Source organism: Triturus cristatus, chromosome 10 (genome assembly GCF_964204655.1).
Source record: "Triturus cristatus chromosome 10, aTriCri1.1, whole genome shotgun sequence".
In the NCBI taxonomy this organism is placed as follows: domain Eukaryota; kingdom Metazoa; phylum Chordata; class Amphibia; order Caudata; family Salamandridae; genus Triturus; species Triturus cristatus.
The window spans coordinates 1,035,720,698-1,035,738,272 of NC_140593.1; the positions used below are offsets into that span (position 1 = coordinate 1,035,720,698).

Below are 17,575 nucleotides of genomic sequence, written 5' to 3' on the forward strand. Positions count from 1 at the left end.
ACCTTGCACCGCAGCCTAACCGTATATCGGAACCAACACATTGCTTCCGCTGTGCAACACTTCTTTGTCCCGGATCCATACAATGCTCCACAACCAGCATTTAAGGTACTTTGTTAAGCAGGCCTAACCTGGTCCCTGTAGCCAGCCCGTGCTCCATCTGGATGGGCCTGAACATGTGACTTTGTCCTGGTCTGGCGCGACCATATATCTTTTGTTGATGCTTTGTGCTTTTTGGCACTATTTTAACCTAAAACTTTGAAATTCAATATCACCGGTTTCCCTGATTGGATTTTTGTCATTTTGGTAGTTTTATTTATTAAAATATACTCTATTTTTCTAAACCTGGTGTGGGATGTTTTCGTGTAGTGTTTTCACTGTTTTACTGTTTGAAGTGTTGCTCAAATACTTTACACTTTGGCTTCAAGTTAAGCTATCAGAGGCTTAGCACAAGTTAAATTGGGGTTTGCTGGTGCCTTACCCTGACTAGGGTTGAGGTTAACGCTTGAACAGGGTTCACACCCCAGTCAAACAGGAACCCAATTTCAAACATTTCCATTTTAAGACTTGGATTGAAATGAATAAAAATCGCATGGATATTTTTTGTTGGAGATTGATGGAGATTATGTGAGCTCAGTGAATAGAACATATTTATTAAATTGCAACACCACAATATTGGTGGCAGAGAAATTAAGTTATTTACACAATTCATATAAAAAAATGTGACATTCATAACATTGTACGTAAATAAAGTGGTCAGGTGCATTTGGCAATAATTGGTATTTAATTTACATAATTTCTGTTGTGAACATATATCCATTCAGTCATCCAGCTGGCACAGAGCTGCAACACCTCGATTAATCCAGTGCTTCTGAGGTTTGTGTGAAGGAATTTCGATGGAGAGGACAAAGTTAGTTGAATGCCCTGTCGTTGAAAGAGTCCCCCTTCTCGCGCTAGTCTTGTAAACTGGGCAAACATAAATGTTCTGGTGCAGAAATTTGGCACTTTCTCCTGGTTTCAGCCAAATAATGGGGATGGGATCATACAGGATTTTTGGAAGAGACTCCCCAATCTCCATGGTTTGCCTGTCCCAACGAGCACCTTCTAAGAACAGTCCCTTGATGTATGCTCCGTCTGCTGGTGCTTCATCAATGTTGTTTTCATGCTTTGTCACCTGCAATGGATAGGCAGATGTGGTTAGTCTATGGTGCTCATGAAAACAGCTCGTTATATACCAGAACTACAGTTGCTCACCCCCTTCCAATGGGCTTCACACTCGCTCCGCTGTCTCAGCTTGAACCTAACTCCTTCTTTGTCACTATGGACCTAGGCCAACTGGCTGGAGAGTAGGAAAGCAGTATTAGAAGACTTATGTACCTGGAAGTCGCTCTCAATCTCTTTGCTTGGCCACCTTAATGCAGTCAAAATATCTAATCTGCAGAGAATCCTGTATTAATTCCAAACGCTGCCAACCCCCATACCACAGGCCGTTATACTGCACCTCCAACGTGATATTACCGCCTTTATCTAGGGTGGGAAGCGCCCGAGATTCAAAAACCAACTCCTCATTCTACCTAGAGACCGGGGGAGCCTGGAGTGCCACAACCTCTTGGAGTACTATTGGGCGTCACACCAATGATCTATCTTGGAATAAGTTGTCCGCGAAAGTGAAAAGCACTGGTTCCACATGGACCGAGCGGTGGCCTGCAGACCGCTTTGGGACTTGGCTTGGCTCCCGAGGCATGCCCGACCTCATAGCTTCTATATAGCCATTCCAACGAAAACGGTCCTGGACATCTGGGACAAGACCGCAATACCGAGGGGCCTCACCTCCTTTCCTTCCCCCAACACTCCTTTGGCATGCAACCTTGATCCCCCCTGCTCTGCAACCGCAATCTTTTGCAGCATAAAGAGTGGGTGAATGCTGCACGATCCAGGACCTCTTTGAGGGAGATGCGTTCAAAACCTTTGACCAATGCAAACAAAGCTTTTGTTTATCAGACGAGTCTAGATTGCAATACTATCAACTCCGACACTGGCTGCTCACACCACTGAATACACAAGGGACAACTCGGCCACTTACCTCTTTGAGTCACTGGTATGCTCTTTGGATGTCACGAGTGGCTTGATCTCTCACACATACCAGGTGCTGCAACATTCCACCAGACCCAACTTCACTTATACCAAACACAATGGCATGCTGACATTTCAGAGGAAATCTCTCGAAAACAATGGGGACAGCTATGGTGCAACATTCCCAAAATATACAGAAGCATATCCCAGCGTGAAACTGCTTACAAACTAATGACAAGATGGTACTACACTCCCCTGCACTTGCAAAAGATGTTACCCGCATCCTCCCCTTCCTGTTGGCGCTGCCAATCTGTGACTGGTGATTTCATTCATATCTGGTGGTCCTGCCCGCTACTGACCCTATATTGTAAGGAAGTTCTGAGCCATGTCAAAGACACTATTGGTTTTCCCATAACGAACACACACACTGTGGTCATATTGGGCATGCTGCCCCCAATGCTTACTGCTATGACCCACTTTGATTGGCACCTTATCTCACATATGCTCGGTGCAGCCAAATAATTACTTGTCCTCCACTGGAAGATATTTTCAGCACCATCTATCGCTCTATGGTTTACCCGCCATGGTGAAGGAACTTCTATCATGTCGGCTGACTCACACAGAACCCAAATTCACGCGTGTCTGGCAGCCACTGATTGACCACTTCTCCAAACTGGAATACACCTGATTCACCCCTCCGCGGCTCCGGGCCCTCCACCTTTCCCTAGTTTGTGGAGCTGAAACTTCTCGAGGAAACACCCAGCCTGATAGTACAGAAAGCCCGATACACACCCCCTAACGCCCCATAAGAGGCCTTGACAGGCCCAACCTGAGATAGCCCAACCCCTCCTTCCTCCCCCCTTCTCAGTTCCTTCCCCTTTTCCCTTTCTGTTCTTCCTGACTTGCTCTTTCTTTCATATTACCACTGCTATTGCCCCTCTGGAAGGATACAGCTCTGCTCCTAGTCATATTTCTCCTATACTATACCCATATTGTACCTAGTACACAATTTACATCACTGAAACGCCTGTCATATGTTTTACACTCTGGTACAAGGTTTAAATCCTTTAATAAAAAGATTTGAAAAGAAAATAGCTTGTTCACCTCTATGCAATCGAGTATGATGGATTTGAAAAGATTTTTCTCTACTTCACACACTATTAATACACTCTTTGTGATTTCAGTGTTCTGCAGAAGGTAAAGAAAGGGCACACTCAAAAACTCTTGGGGGCGATTTACTAACATTTTCCATAATGTTTGCACAACAAAAGTGACATTTTGGGATTTACTTTCCACTGCAAATCCTGTTTCGCGTTAGAAAGTAGCCTTTGCATCAAAGGGGCATTCCATGCATTGGTCCATGCCATCACCCTTGGATTATAATGCAAAGCCATATATACTAAATAGAAGTAGACATGAAAAGATTTACAAAAGAGGTCTAGGATTTAATTACAGCACTTATCCCTATCACGGGAATGTTAGTAATTGTATGGTGCAAGGATCAGAGAAGCAAGACCCCTTCGCTTCCCAAAAAAGTGGAAGAAAACTTTCACTAAATACAGTTTACTTAAAGAATTTTGATCCGCACTCAAATGCAAAACACAAGTCCATCCAATTTGTATGTTTTTATATTGTCCTTTATTTTCATATTCTTTCTTCCTAGTAGCCTTCCTAGTAGCCAACGCGTTTCGTCCTTCTTGAGGACTTCTTCAGGGCTCAGCAGGTGATTCTCATGTGAATATTTGATCGTTTCTTATTCTCGTGGTTTCTACCTCGTTTTTCTTTCTTTATCATTGTTCAGTAGTTTCTGGTCATATGAATTCAGGTAGGTGCATGTCTTATGTGTAGAAAAACGTATCTTTTAATAGCTTTAGGTCATCGCTATTTCAGGCGTCGGCAAGTGCAAAATGACGACAGAGTGACAGCTCTCTCGAGACCGCATTCACGACGCCTGAAATAGCGATGACCTAAAGCTATTAAAAGATACGTTTTTCTACACATAAGACATGCACCTACCTGAATTCATATGACCAGAAACTACTGAACAATGATAAAGAAAGAAAAACGAGGTAGAAACCACGAGAATAAGAAACGATCAAATATTCACATGAGAATCACCTGCTGAGCCCTGAAGAAGTCCTCAAGAAGGACGAAACGCGTTGGCTACTAGGAAGGCTACTAGGAAGAAAGAATATGAAAATAAAGGACAATATAAAAACATACAAATCGGATGGACTTGTGTTTTGCATTTGAGTGCGGATCAAAATTCTTTAAGTAAGAGGTAGACATGACTTTGTTCTAAAACATTAATGCCCGTTCGAGGCAGGTTTAAAGTTTAAGAGAAGATTGCTTTTCTCAAAACCTTTCCAACTTTGTATGTGAGCTGCATTATACAGCACTCATTCAGAGAGGGAAAAGTGTTAAACTATATCCAAGCATAAAATCTTGTACTGGAAGGCTACCTTCCAGTACAAAACAATGCTTAAAATCACACAAACACATCTATGCACTAAGGAGAAAGGGTGTGTGCATTGGTATAAGGCAGCCAAAAGTGCACCAGCGCAGGGGAAGAGAGAAACAGTGCCATATCTTAGTAGATATCTGCTCGAATCCCCTTAACGCAACACAGTGCAGCAACCTTTGTTGCTGAGCAGCATTGTTTGAAAATTTAGGATATCTACCCCTGTGGTTAGTTTTCTGTCATGGCTCTGCATATACCTGAGACTCAGAGCAGGGCTTCTTGACTACTCTCATTTTGATGTGTCTGCTTCTTGAAGCGTTGTGTGTACCTGTGGGTGTATGCCCTGTTACAAGGTATTTAACGCTTTTAAGGACTTCTAAACATTTCCCACACCACATGGCTATTGTGCTCCTTTTGGGAAACCAATTTATTATTTACTTATTTAAGTGTTTAGTTGAGTGCTGGATTTTGAGGGAGCTAAGGGTAGGCAAGAATGTCTTTCCTCAGAGGAGGCTGAGCATCGCCTTTTTGGCGGTGTGTTCCTTCCATGTTAGCCACTCTGGTCATTTTGAAGTCTTTGGGCCCTGCACCCTTGTAAAGTCCCATATGCTTTGAGGAGATATTGGAAAGCCTTGAAAAGGCAGCTTTTCATTTTTTTGTGGCGCATGGCCAGATTGGGGAACAGTCTGAGTTCTGGACACAGTGGGGCATATTTACTAGAAACTGGTGGTCCATCAGTTTCAAAACACAGGGATGCGCTGTATTTACAAGAAAGCGGCACACCCCTGCATTTTCCCTAGTGGTGGCACTAAAGAAGCTGCCTAGCGCCAGCACAGACACCCTTGCGCCATGTGGCAAGGGTGCCTGCGCTGTAGGGGTGATTGTTTATGTGCAGGAAGGGACACCTTCCTGGACATAAATAATCTTTACAGGAGATTTGCTGTTTCTATGTGTGCTGCAGAATACAGCACACATGGAAAGAGCAAAATACGAGAAGAAATTAAACACTTCTTCTCGTATCATCTGCTTAAGACCAGGTATTCCCTGGCAATATTTTTGGCGCTGCCCTATACCTTGTAAATATGGGGCAGCGTCAAAAAGCAATGTGTGTTGCAGCGGAATGCCCACTGCAACACCCACTGCACTCCCCTTTCACGCTAAGTGCTGTGTGAATAGGGGCATTATTTACAAGGTGGCGTTAAGCCACATTAAGTGGCTTAACGCCACCTTGTAAATAAGGTGAAGTACTTAGCACCACCAGAACGTCAGAAAAAGTGATGTTCTGTTGGCGTTAAATTCTTGTAAATATGTACCAGTGTGTTTTTTTTAGATGAGCCCTCTATTTGCTGTCCAGAGGTGAAAAGAACACATCAGAAGCATGGGGATGGGAGTAGAAGAGCACTGCCAGTGATGCAATGATGTTTACTTGAGAGCTTGGATGGTTTCGGAAAGATGCAGGAGAGAGGATGGGGATTTCACATTTTTCTCAATGAAACAACTATTTCCAGAATTAAGTGCCTTAAACCAGTATCTGGCTTGACTCCCACTATTCAGGAAGGCATACAAGTTGGGTATTGGACATATGCTGTTCTGAAAAGTTTGTCCAGGAAGGAGATCATTCATATTGTGAGTGTTCAAAGGGAATGAGGAGGGTTCGGTATTTACCTTTGCTTGGACACACAAGGCAGCCAGACATGAAGTAAAGTGCGTGACTTAAAGAGAAACTGCAATAGTGTACATTAATTGAGCTCACTTTGTCACTTTAGATAATAGAAAGATGTGTTGCCACACTCAGTGCTTATGTTTTCTACTTTTATTAGAACTCTCCAGAGCAATGTTGTAAATAGGAGCAGATTCATCAAGACTTTGTGCAGTGCAAAGTGGTGAAAAGTGAAGCAAATAAGCAACAAGTTTTGATAAACTATTTACTTTCTGGCGCAAACCTTTTTTGCAATGGAAAGTAGCATTAAAGTAGTGAAAATAACGCTTTGCGCTACTTTGCGCTACCTTGCATCAAGGGGACTGCGAGAAAGCACCTCTTTTTGTGTGGTCCCCCATTTTTTGTGGACTGATGATGTTGGTTTATAGACTCTGTCCACAGCTAACTAAGCCACAGAGTCTAAACATGGGGAACATAGAAATTTAAAGTTAACATGTCCTGACAGTCACTAGCACCCAAACGCTGTTTTCACTGTAGCAAACACTTGAAAGCAATATTAAATATGAATTCTGCTATCCCAGACTAGAGACCAGCTAGAAAAATGATTAAACCACTATTCCTAATACCTATTAAAAACCCAACTTAATGCTGAAGTCCGAGTTTTGATAAATATTAAGGAAAAAGGTCTTTGGAAAAGTTACCTTTTCCCTCCCTGTAGCTCCAGAAGGATAATTTGCATTAGGTCTCCAACTGTCAAATAGCTGGTGAATAGCCCTGCCAAGGTGCGAAAACTGCTGCCAGAACAGGGACAATGGCCTTTGTGTGGAGAGGTGTTTTTGTTCCCTTGGCATGAAGACCAGTTGGGCTGTGCCAAGGAACTTAGTTTACTCCACTGCTACATGTAGATGTAAGATGATACCTGAACAGGCCCATTTCTTTTGTCCTTTCAGACAGGCAGGCACCAAACCAAGTGGTATGAAAGCTGCCACCAGAAATGGTTTGGAGTAATCACAGAGAAGAGTATGAGCATTATCCTGACCACACCTCTGGGTGGACATGCAGGCTCTGAGAAAGTGCAGTAGGGTTTCTCTAACTTGGATTTAATGAGTGAGGGGCATTCTGTGATTGTTTGTAGTGGGGCATACATGCAGAAACTATTGCAAAAGTGAGTGGGGCTACCCCTGAAAACTTTTACCCTATTGGTTAGGGAGGGGCCAGAAGGCACTCCTGCCTACAACTGTCTATTGGAATAATCCTTGGTGGGATCATTGGAAAAACTTACAGCCGTTTTGGGGTGCAACCAATACAGCCTCTCCTCCTATTTCGGGGAGAGAGAGATAGCAAAGAATGCTAGTAGAGACTGGGTTGCAGAATTTGCACCAAAGACCACCGAGGAGATGATCAATGTTTTGTGAGTTTTTCTGCAGCAACGAAAGGGAAGGCAGTGCAAAGAGCACCTGTGTAAAGTTGATAGTCTTTTGCATAAGATCTGCTATAAACTGGCCATGACGCATCTGCTTGAAGGTTTGACAACCCATTCCACCCGAGCTATAGCTGCTACCACTGCATTGGCATGAGAAGTGCCTGGCATTCACATCTGCCAGACAACGACATGGGCGCCAATGCATATGTTCACAAAGCACTACTGCGTTGACAACCAGGTCCTGCAAGATGGATACTTCACCTACTTAGTTCTGCAAGATATTTTGGTGTGTGCCCACTCAACAGACCCTTTGCCTTGGGAGGGTAATGCTTGGCGTGTATTCTAAGGTAAGGAATCTTTGTTTAGAAGTATGCCTCAGATGAACAAGCTACTTATCCCTGGTAATTCTCTCTATGGTGCATACTCAATCTAATCGCAGATTCTTCACTACCCTCCCACTTCCTGGTTCTGTAGAATGGTCTCTTTTAGCCATTTAAGGAGTCAAACTATGCTCTCCAAACCTTGGAGCTGGTATTACTGCCTTACTGAATCATATCACCCTCTCGTACACTAAAGTCAAATGGACAGACTAGGGTCATGCTCCAAAGCAGCACAGGCTGAAACACAGATGAGCATGCACCCAGGGTCAGAGAGCAGTTCTGATCCACATCATAAGAGAAATTGCCCATCCAGGTTGCTGAAATGCTTTGCAAAACACAAATGCTTCCCACAGGAGATCAGTCTACTGAGTTGAATGACCTGCTTGCCATGCATTGTGGGTGCCTTCTCAAACTGGATGCTGGGTGGCAAGCATCCTTGTTGTCTAGCAACCCACTTGCACCCTTAAACCTTGCTAAGTCAAAGGGGAAGAGCATGCTTGTGTGCGCAAACATATCCCATTAGATCTCGCAACATTCCTACTAAACAAGGGTCTTGGTATCCAAAACTAAAGGCGTAATCAAATGTCAAAGAGAAGGGGATGCACAGTGCTGGGATACTCCAAACTTTTTCTACAATACTCTACTCAAACAGATGCACACAGAACACACAGGGGCAGATTTACAAGCCCCTTGTGACACTTTTACGCCGCCGTTGCGTCACTTTTGTGACGCAGCGGCGGTGTAAACAATGCGCCACTATGCGACTGATTTACACCGTGATGCATCCAGTGAGATGTGTCACGTTGTAAAGCCCTGCTCTACATTATTCCTGCGTCAGGTATAATGTATGCATGGTGGGCGTTCCGTCGCAGGAAGCCCCGTAAAAGTGACGCAGTGAAATCTACAAGATTTCACTTAGTCACTTTTACGTCCATGCTGCATCGAAACCTTAAGCCTGCTTGTAGCACGCGTAAGGAGTGACGCAGCATTGCAAGTATAGGATGCCCCTGAACAGTGCTGGAGTTGCGTCGCTCTTGAGACACGAGTCCAGCACTGCGTCATCTATACGCTGACAGATGTGTCACACATCTGTCTCTCCTTGTGCCACAGTGTGCCGCATTGTAAATGCGGGGCATCCATGGTGGGGTAAGGTGTTCCTAACGTCACACAACATAACTGCCGCATCCCTGCTGATCTGAAGGGATGCACCAGTTATTGTAAATCTGTCCCACAGTTTTCTAAGCCAGTTATTTTGGTGTAAAAATTGCTGAGTCCGTGTAAACGAAAATTAAGTTAATATTTTTTTAACAAAGGTATGTGCCTTTATTCCTGAGACCATCAGTTTATATTCTTTAGGGCGGTCACTGCTTCAGCTTTTATTGTACGTCCATATAACATTCTTTATTTTCTTAGTAAAGAAACGTCTCATATCATCATAAAGTTCCTGCGAGACAGGAATATTTGAAACTCGTGTTCCAAGTTATCTCGTAATGGTTAAAATTTGTATAACAGACTCCACTGAGGAACAAGTCTCAAAACGTCACTAAAGTGGCTGCAAATTGGGCATAAGTGAAACCACACCCTGTAGGCTGAAAATACCAAAGATTCGCTCCAAAGTTTGAACCGTAGGTGAAATACTAAAGCAAGAGGACTGACCTTAAGCAGGATAGATAAAACACCCAAAATCTAAGTTTTGACAGTCAAACTTAAACTATCACACACCCACATACAGGCCCTCTATAGAATGCATGGTTGATACTCCCTGGGCATTCTGAAAGAGCAGGTGTGGTCTCTTCCAAACTAGCTGGGACCAGCAGAAGGTCAGATTCTGAGACATGCAGAGATGGGCAATGGCAACAAACCAAAGCTCTGTTGAGCATGCCCTCAGAAGCCAAGGAAAACACAGTCTGAGGGTGATCTAGAAGTTGAAGCTTTCCTCAACATTCCTGCCTTGGCCCTCTAGATTAGAACTAGTCTCTACATAGATTAAAAATGCAAAAAAATGATGCAATAATTGTGACTGCATACAAGCCTTGAATGGATATAAGTTTAAACAGCTGTAAAATAAAGAATAACCTGTGAGAACGTCAGCAGTAAGAAAAGAAACACTTGAAAACGGTCACTGACGTCAATGTCAGTGAGCTCCAGAAAGAACAATTCAAAATGTAGAAGCCATCTTAAAAAACATCCAACATTCCAAAATTAACATGACGAGTGACGCACATGTGCTATTTACATTTTCCGGTTTCTGCCATAGTTTCCTTAGTAATGCAATGCACATTGTCACAAGGTGCTCTGACAGGGTAGTTGGCCAATGTCCTCGAATGCTACAAAATATCTAAATAAATAAACATTAAAGGTGTATGATCATATATAAGATTCAGAAGAATAAAATAATTCAGTTGAGGAAGTGACCAAGTGAAGTACGTGGTCCACTTGGAAAGCTTAATGATAGACTAACCAAGACAAGTGCAGGGAGAAAAATTAAACGTGCACTTATTTTCTCTTTAAAAGAGAAGCTGTTGCTTTACATTGAGATTGATAATTGATTTATCTTTCTGGACTGTTTGGAGAATGGTCTGCCAGTTTTTCCAAAGATAAGATGGGTTCTCACTGGAATCAGTCAGTAATGCGCTTGTGAAGAAATAGGATTTACCTACTGAGTGAATTCACCCAATTCCCAGGTGGATTCAGCTCTTATAAGGAGCCCCTTCTGAGCCGCATACATTTCCTTGGGCGTTCATTATCACTGTTGATAGAGGTCCATAGCCAGGTGCCTCCATTACCCACCCCTTCTCTAGTCCTGATGAAGACCCACGTTTGAGGTATACAGTGGCCCCTGCCATTGTGTCGAGTCGAAACGTCAACGCTACTTTAACCAAGCCAGGACAAAGATTTTAGAATCTACATTTGGGCAATTGTTATTTAAGAGCTAGACCCGCAATAGAATGGAGTTGATGCAATATATCTAGGTGTTTGACAGGTGTTGGCGTATTTGACTAAATAATCAGACGAGAATAATTCCTTTCTTTCCTTCTGACCTACACACTCATGAGCACCTTCTTCGAGTAACTTTTCCGCTTCTTTGAACTCTATGGTAGCTGGAGAACTTTATTTCTACTTTTAAGTATTTATGCAAGACATTGATGAATTACTATGTTCTTTACCAATTTCAACTGAGATTTAAAGAAAATTTTAAAGTGATGATATGTTGTTGTGTCTCGTTTTCACTTTCAAAGCATTTGTTGCATTTAAGCAATTCTCCCCTCATCTATGTTCATTTATGTTGTTTCACACATTGTGTACAAAAGTGATCGAATCAGCTTTTGTTGTTGTTGTGTTTGCCTCCCCGATTGGCCCACTTGTAGCCCAGCAGCCTGGAAATAAAAGTCATAAGGGTCATGTAAAGTTTGTAGAGGACAGGATTGCAAACTGTTCTTCTACTGTGAAGTCCCATCTATTCTGGCTTTAATAGTATTAGTTTTGGGTCCACCTTGTGATAGTCGGAATTATTTATGTTGGTGAACACAAGATAAGTAAACAAATGTTAAAATTATGTAGTATAACTCTAGAAAACTAAAGAGATTATGGTTTGCTATGTATTTTATCCTGTGCGTTTTGAGACAAAAAACATGGTTATAATGTAACATATTAAACTCTCAGTACATTGCGGACACCCTGACACGTTTTGCTCACTGTTTTGCCCTTTGTCTAGCATGATACTGCAAAGATGTTTGTTTTTCTCATATATTTATGGTCATTCCTCTGGAGTAACTGATTATTGTCAGAGTCACACTGGTATATAAAATAGGCCCGGGCACCAAAATAAAAGCGGCCCTTATTGGAGCATCAGATAAATAAAAAAGCGGTCCATGTGTACAAATCGGGGCAGTTTTCAACTTGTAAAAACACAATGTGTTTAGGTGTTTTGAAAGGTATGGGATAATGCATTTGTGTCTATTGCAGGCAATGTGTGTGGTAATATCAGGGAAATCAACAGTAAAATCCGGGCCAACAGGCCTTAAAATAGGCCAGCAAACAGGCAAAAAAAAAAAAAAACGCCCAATACACTGTTTTGTCAGCCCTTTGGGGACTGGCCTATATATCAGTCCAACCCTGGCTATAGTTTAGCAGATGTATATCATATTCCCTATTTTTGGACCTCAGCCCTCCTTTAATTTTTTTTTTTTTTAAACTAATGAAATTTACCACAAATTCTCCTAGCAATAAAAACAGATCTTACCTCAAATTCAAATCCAATGTGATCGATCGGAATGGTGTATTTTCTAGCAAAGTTTTGTGAAACACCTGTCAAGAACGACTGCGTAAAGTAGAATCCTGAAACCCAAAACACTACCGGGGGTCCGTTGTCGATCCAATCCTGAGTTTAAAAAAATAATATAGTAATACATATTACTTTTAAGAGAACACAGAAATAGCTAAGTATACACACTTTTATTCCATAGACTTACCACACATTTCAAAAGTTATAATTTTAAACAAAAATAACTACAGTTTGTTTCCAGTGAATGTTATCTGAAAGACAGTGAGCAGCCAATGAGGTAAGATTCTTGCTTTCAAAAGGTAAAGCTCACAGGATAAAGATTGTGTTGTCCTTATGTGCTAATCAGCTCGGGTATTTCCTACATTTTTTGTATGAGCAGATCACTGTATTTTCTGATCAAAGCTGGTATTGTCTCCTATGAGAGAATACTTTTGCAGGCGCGAAGAATGTGATAACATGTTTATCATATGGGCACATACAAATCATGCATATGATGAACCAATCACGGACACTCATTTAGAAATCTAGTGCATTCTGCAAGTTGTAGTCTTGGTTCACTTAATTTACTCAATTGCCCTAAAGTTCCTTATTGCAATGATTTGTAGAAGGAAACACTCGAACTAGCCATGTAGCAACTTTTACTTTCACTACTTCGGTAATTTAGAAATTGTGCTAATAGTTACACATATCTTAAAATCCTAGTCAGTAGACTGATGAGCTATCCCTAAAGATCTGACAAGGCTTAGATGCTAGAGCACCCACTCCGGCTACTTAGAATTTACAAGTTCAGATAGGAGATACATGCCTAAATGTATTTGTAATTAATTTATATAGCGCTTACTACCCCTGATGAGGAGTCAAAGAGCGTTTTCGGCGAGTAGTACGCCACTCCGGAACCCTAAAAGGGTTAGTGCTGAATTGGTATAGGGAAATATGAAAATATTTTGAGCGGTGGACATTTTACTCTGTTGTTTGAATCGAAAAGGATCGTGGAGGGATAGAAGAGGGAAGGGTTTGCATTTACATAGTACTTGCTACCCCTGATGAGAAGGTTCCACCACTCTTACAGGTTCTGGACTTAGATAGCATTAACAATGAAGAGCCGATAAATATAGACCATCATATGTTTCCATGTCCATATCGCACCGAGGAAATACATGAGATGAGCTTGAAGTTTCTCCCACCTCGAAATAAATTATTATTCAAAAGCATTAGATATATTATGGAAAGCAACAATTTTTTCCCCAAACATCGGTTTAACATTTTCTGTCGATACACAGTTTTTCCCAATTACCAATGTTTAATTTTTAGTAAATAAACTCATTTCCATATAATCTTGTCTTGTTCTTCAAAATACATTTTAAATCCCTTTCTGTTTATACAAGATAGTGGTTCAGCACTCAATTTCCAAATTAGTTAAATGTACAAGTTTTGTGCACGAAATACCAGGGATATATTTTATTTAAGTACTCACATGCACTACTGCCCACAAAAAACCTGGGATAGGTAAGATACAGTCGTAGTATGGCAAGGAGGGACACCCAATGCCTGAGCCATAATAGTGCCTGGAATGTCCATAATATCCCAAGAAGGCCCCTTATGCCAGGGCCACCAAATGGCTAGAATGCCAAAAATATGCCCAGGAATTTACTTTATACTTAAGCCATCAAAATGCCAAGGGCGCCCAATACATACCAAGAAGAATTCTCCTTATGCCAGAGACATCATAAGGCCCAGAATATGCATTGTATGTTGAATAAGGGAAACAACCATTACAACGCAATCATTACAACACACTACCTTTATAATGCAGCTGTTACAACGCAACTGCCTTTACATCGCATGTCATTACAATATATCTCACTACAATGCATGCCATTACAACACATACCATTACAACGTATGCCATTACAACGCATTATAAGGTAAGTAATGGAGATTTTTTAGTTTTAGGGTGGGTATGGGTTGTAATGGTATGCGTTATCATGGTATGCATTGTAATGGTATGCATTGTAATGGTAGTTTTGAAAAATGCGTTGTAACGGCATGCGTTGTAAAATCATGCGATGTAATGGCAGTTACGATATAAAAACCGCGTTGTAAAGGCATGCGTTGTAATTGTTTGCGTTGTAATGTCATATATTCGTGAATAAAGGCGAAAGCTAGGCCAATGCCAAGAATGCCAGACAGTGGCAGCCACCAGACACACAAATGCATGTATAGGTGCAATCACATACAAACAGCAGCACACACAGACATTTATACATGCACACAGACTCAACGCTCAACATCCCATCTCTTCAAACAAACTTTCTGGAAGGTATCTGCCTAGCGGCTGTTCCCTCCTTGCATATTAGTCCTCTCCCATTAATGTAAAGCTGCACCATCTTGACATCCCTGTCTGTTGCTTGTGAGGGGCCGGATCCTGGCCTTAAAAAACAGACCAACCATATCTTCCTCAGTATTACAACCAACCCATTGCACATGTGAGTGTCCTCCTGGGTCCACCTATAGCTTGTACATATTTGCACATGCACTGAGGCTAAGCAGCATCAGCACACGTGTGAATGTGCAAGTATCTACAAGCAATGCCAGGACTGATGTGACCACTGCTCCTTCTAGGTGACGGCTGCTTTAATGGCTGCATAGTACCAGCAGTATAGTAGCCTTCAGGCCTCGTGCCTTGCTTGGAATACTCTGTATTGCAATAAGCTGAGTGACAGCTGACCATCGGCAACTTGATCTGGAATGACCTAGTGTGGTTTATCATTCAACAGCAGCTTCACTAAACAATATGTTGCAGAAGTTAAAGGTGGAGATGCAGGAAGATCATGGATAGATCGATCAAATTAATCTTTTCCTAAGCCATCCAACTGGAAATGTACAATGGCACCAAAATCACCAACTTGTTCACCAAGCACAAGGCATCCAGATCAGTGGATGGGCAAAGATGAGTAGCAGGTGTAGCGTCTTGCTAGTTTGCAATGACGGAACCCATTTTGCTCCTGATGTACTCCGTAGAGCTGTGACGTAGGTGTTAGAGGGGAATGCAATAAAGGCTGATTTAGAATGTTGAGTCAGCAGTTACACACAAAAGAATAAAGATGTGTTCTACTAAGCAGTGTGTGGCGTAGTCATTGGGGGGTACCGAGGCTGGGGAGGCACTACAAATGGCGACGAGATAGGGAATGGGTAACCCAAAGGTCGACGGTGCTCTCCCAGAGAGTTTGCCATGGTCCAAGCAAACTGCTCATGTGTTCCATAATCGAAGTACCTCATTAACGCTTAATGCATGTGGAGTCAAAATGCAGCTCCAGATGCTGTGAAGCAGTTGAAGACAATGAAACCATTGCAGAATCTTCACATCGTTGGCCGATAACCTGCTGGTAAGGTCATACATAAAGGTATCGTGCTGCCATGCCAGATAAAGTTATCCATTCTACGGAGTGTTAACGCTGAAGGCGAATACAACCAGGTTGTCATTGACAATCAAAAACTTACAAAGGAAAGCTGCGAACCAAAGCACTGCATGGCAAAGATAAACCATGATATTGAGAAAAGAAGAAATAATTGACTTACCGGAACCATTAAAGAAACTCATTGAACCGCTGCACTCAGTGAAGTGGCTCAAGAAGACGTGCTCAAGGTTTTGGATACCAAGCCGTCCATACCCGAAGTGGCCAGCCACCAAAACTGCTGACTGGGGCTCAGACCAACTTTATAGGTCTTTAAAGAATAAAGAGCCGAGAGCGACTCTCGGAATAGCGAACATTTTTAGATGGCAGCGAAGAAAGTGAAGTTTCCAGATATCATTAAAGATGATCCAGAGGCTAGCACGTCGCAAAGTCTCACTGAAGAGTTGCATAAACCAAGTCACAGTGATCCACCAGCAGTGTCATTAAGTTCTGCACTGGTCTACAAGGCTGCTGCATTCCTGAAACCACCATCACCGTTTGATACCGCCAACAAGCAAAATATTGGTGGTAGGTGGATTGTTTGGATACAGACATTTAAAGATTTCACTGATGCACTTGATAACATAAAGATTATCACATACCTCAAAAATCTTATTGGTGATGGTATAAAAGAAGTCAGAAGGAAGATGGCACGAACTCGCGAAGAAATCACATACTGTCCGATCAAAGAAACTTTAAATCTCATTTTCAATCCAATGCCCAATGTAGATTAGGAAAGACAAATTTTCAGTCAGTAATGACAGAGAGTTGGTGAAACCATTGATACATTTGTGGAGAGACTAGACACATATCAACACTGTAAGTTCAATTAATTTAATGACGAAGAAGCCATATATCTTAGAGTTATTGATTGATGCTTGTCAGATTCATTCAGACAACGAATGCTGAGAGAAACTCTTAGGGGTATATTTACAAGAATTGCCACTAACTAGCATTAGCGTTAGTTATCAGCAATTTTTATAATGCTGCCTATTGCTGAAAACTATCGCCCTGTTATCGACGTATGCACAATACGTCACTACAGGGCGATAGTATCAGCTACCTGCAGCGAAAACTGCCTCTAACACTGGCGTCAAAGCAATAACATTTTTGCTGCTAGCGAGAGAAAAGAGACGAAAGGCCAATTAGAGGCCAAAAAAAACTCACATTAGTCAGCACGACAATTAGAGGCAAAAATAGCCTACAAGTCCACCACCAATGATAAACAGAAAATAAAAACCTTGGAATGCACACAGGAGCAGCCAGGGCCAATTTCAGTTCAGTACAGGTAACCAACCCCCACACCCCCAACAGCCAGGGTGACCAGCCAGAGTCCCTGGGGAAGAGGAAATTAAGATTCAGGGCTCCATTTATGTAAAGAGGCGCATTGCAGGGGAAAACCAGTGATGCATCACTTTACATAGAGTTTTCCTTGCGACACCATGCCAGTCGAAGCCTGGAAGCGTAGAAAGTCCCTGGGACCATGAGGTCTCGCTGGGCCTGTGTCTGAGACCTGGAGTGGAAGGCGGAGGTGCTGTGGATGTGCTGTGGCCTGACGGTGGAGGCGGGCTTTGTTGGGACCAAGCCCTTGGGCCCTGGCAGCAGACATTGAAGCATCGGCGATCGCCATACCTGGTGGTGAAGTCTGGTTCTCCTATGTGTTGTCAATGCGATGTTTATATTTTAAAGTCACCCCCACTTAGCACGTCACGCTTGTTGTCACTTTCCTATGTGAGCACCTGAATTATTTCTTGTATTATTTCATAAAATAAATAATATTTTGACTTACATGTCACTGTTCATATTACTTATCACTCTTGGAGATATTTATTATCTATCTC

The 17,575-nt window shown here is 42.2% G+C and overlaps 1 protein-coding gene across 1 annotated transcript in view; it reads right to left on the bottom strand.

The window, feature by feature from the left end:
* Nucleotides 1–631: 631 nt before the first annotated feature.
* Nucleotides 632–17,575, bottom strand: part of DNAH3 (dynein axonemal heavy chain 3) — a 694,204-nt gene continuing 677,260 nt past the window's right edge. Inside the window, exons 60-61 of the mRNA XM_085629109.1 lie at nucleotides 12,238–12,375; nucleotides 632–1,171 (exon numbers count right to left, since the gene is read on the bottom strand). Of these exons, the coding sequence (XP_085485235.1) occupies nucleotides 818–1,171; nucleotides 12,238–12,375 (492 nt within the window). The 3' untranslated portion in view covers nucleotides 632–817. The remainder of the gene's footprint in view (nucleotides 1,172–12,237; nucleotides 12,376–17,575) is intronic.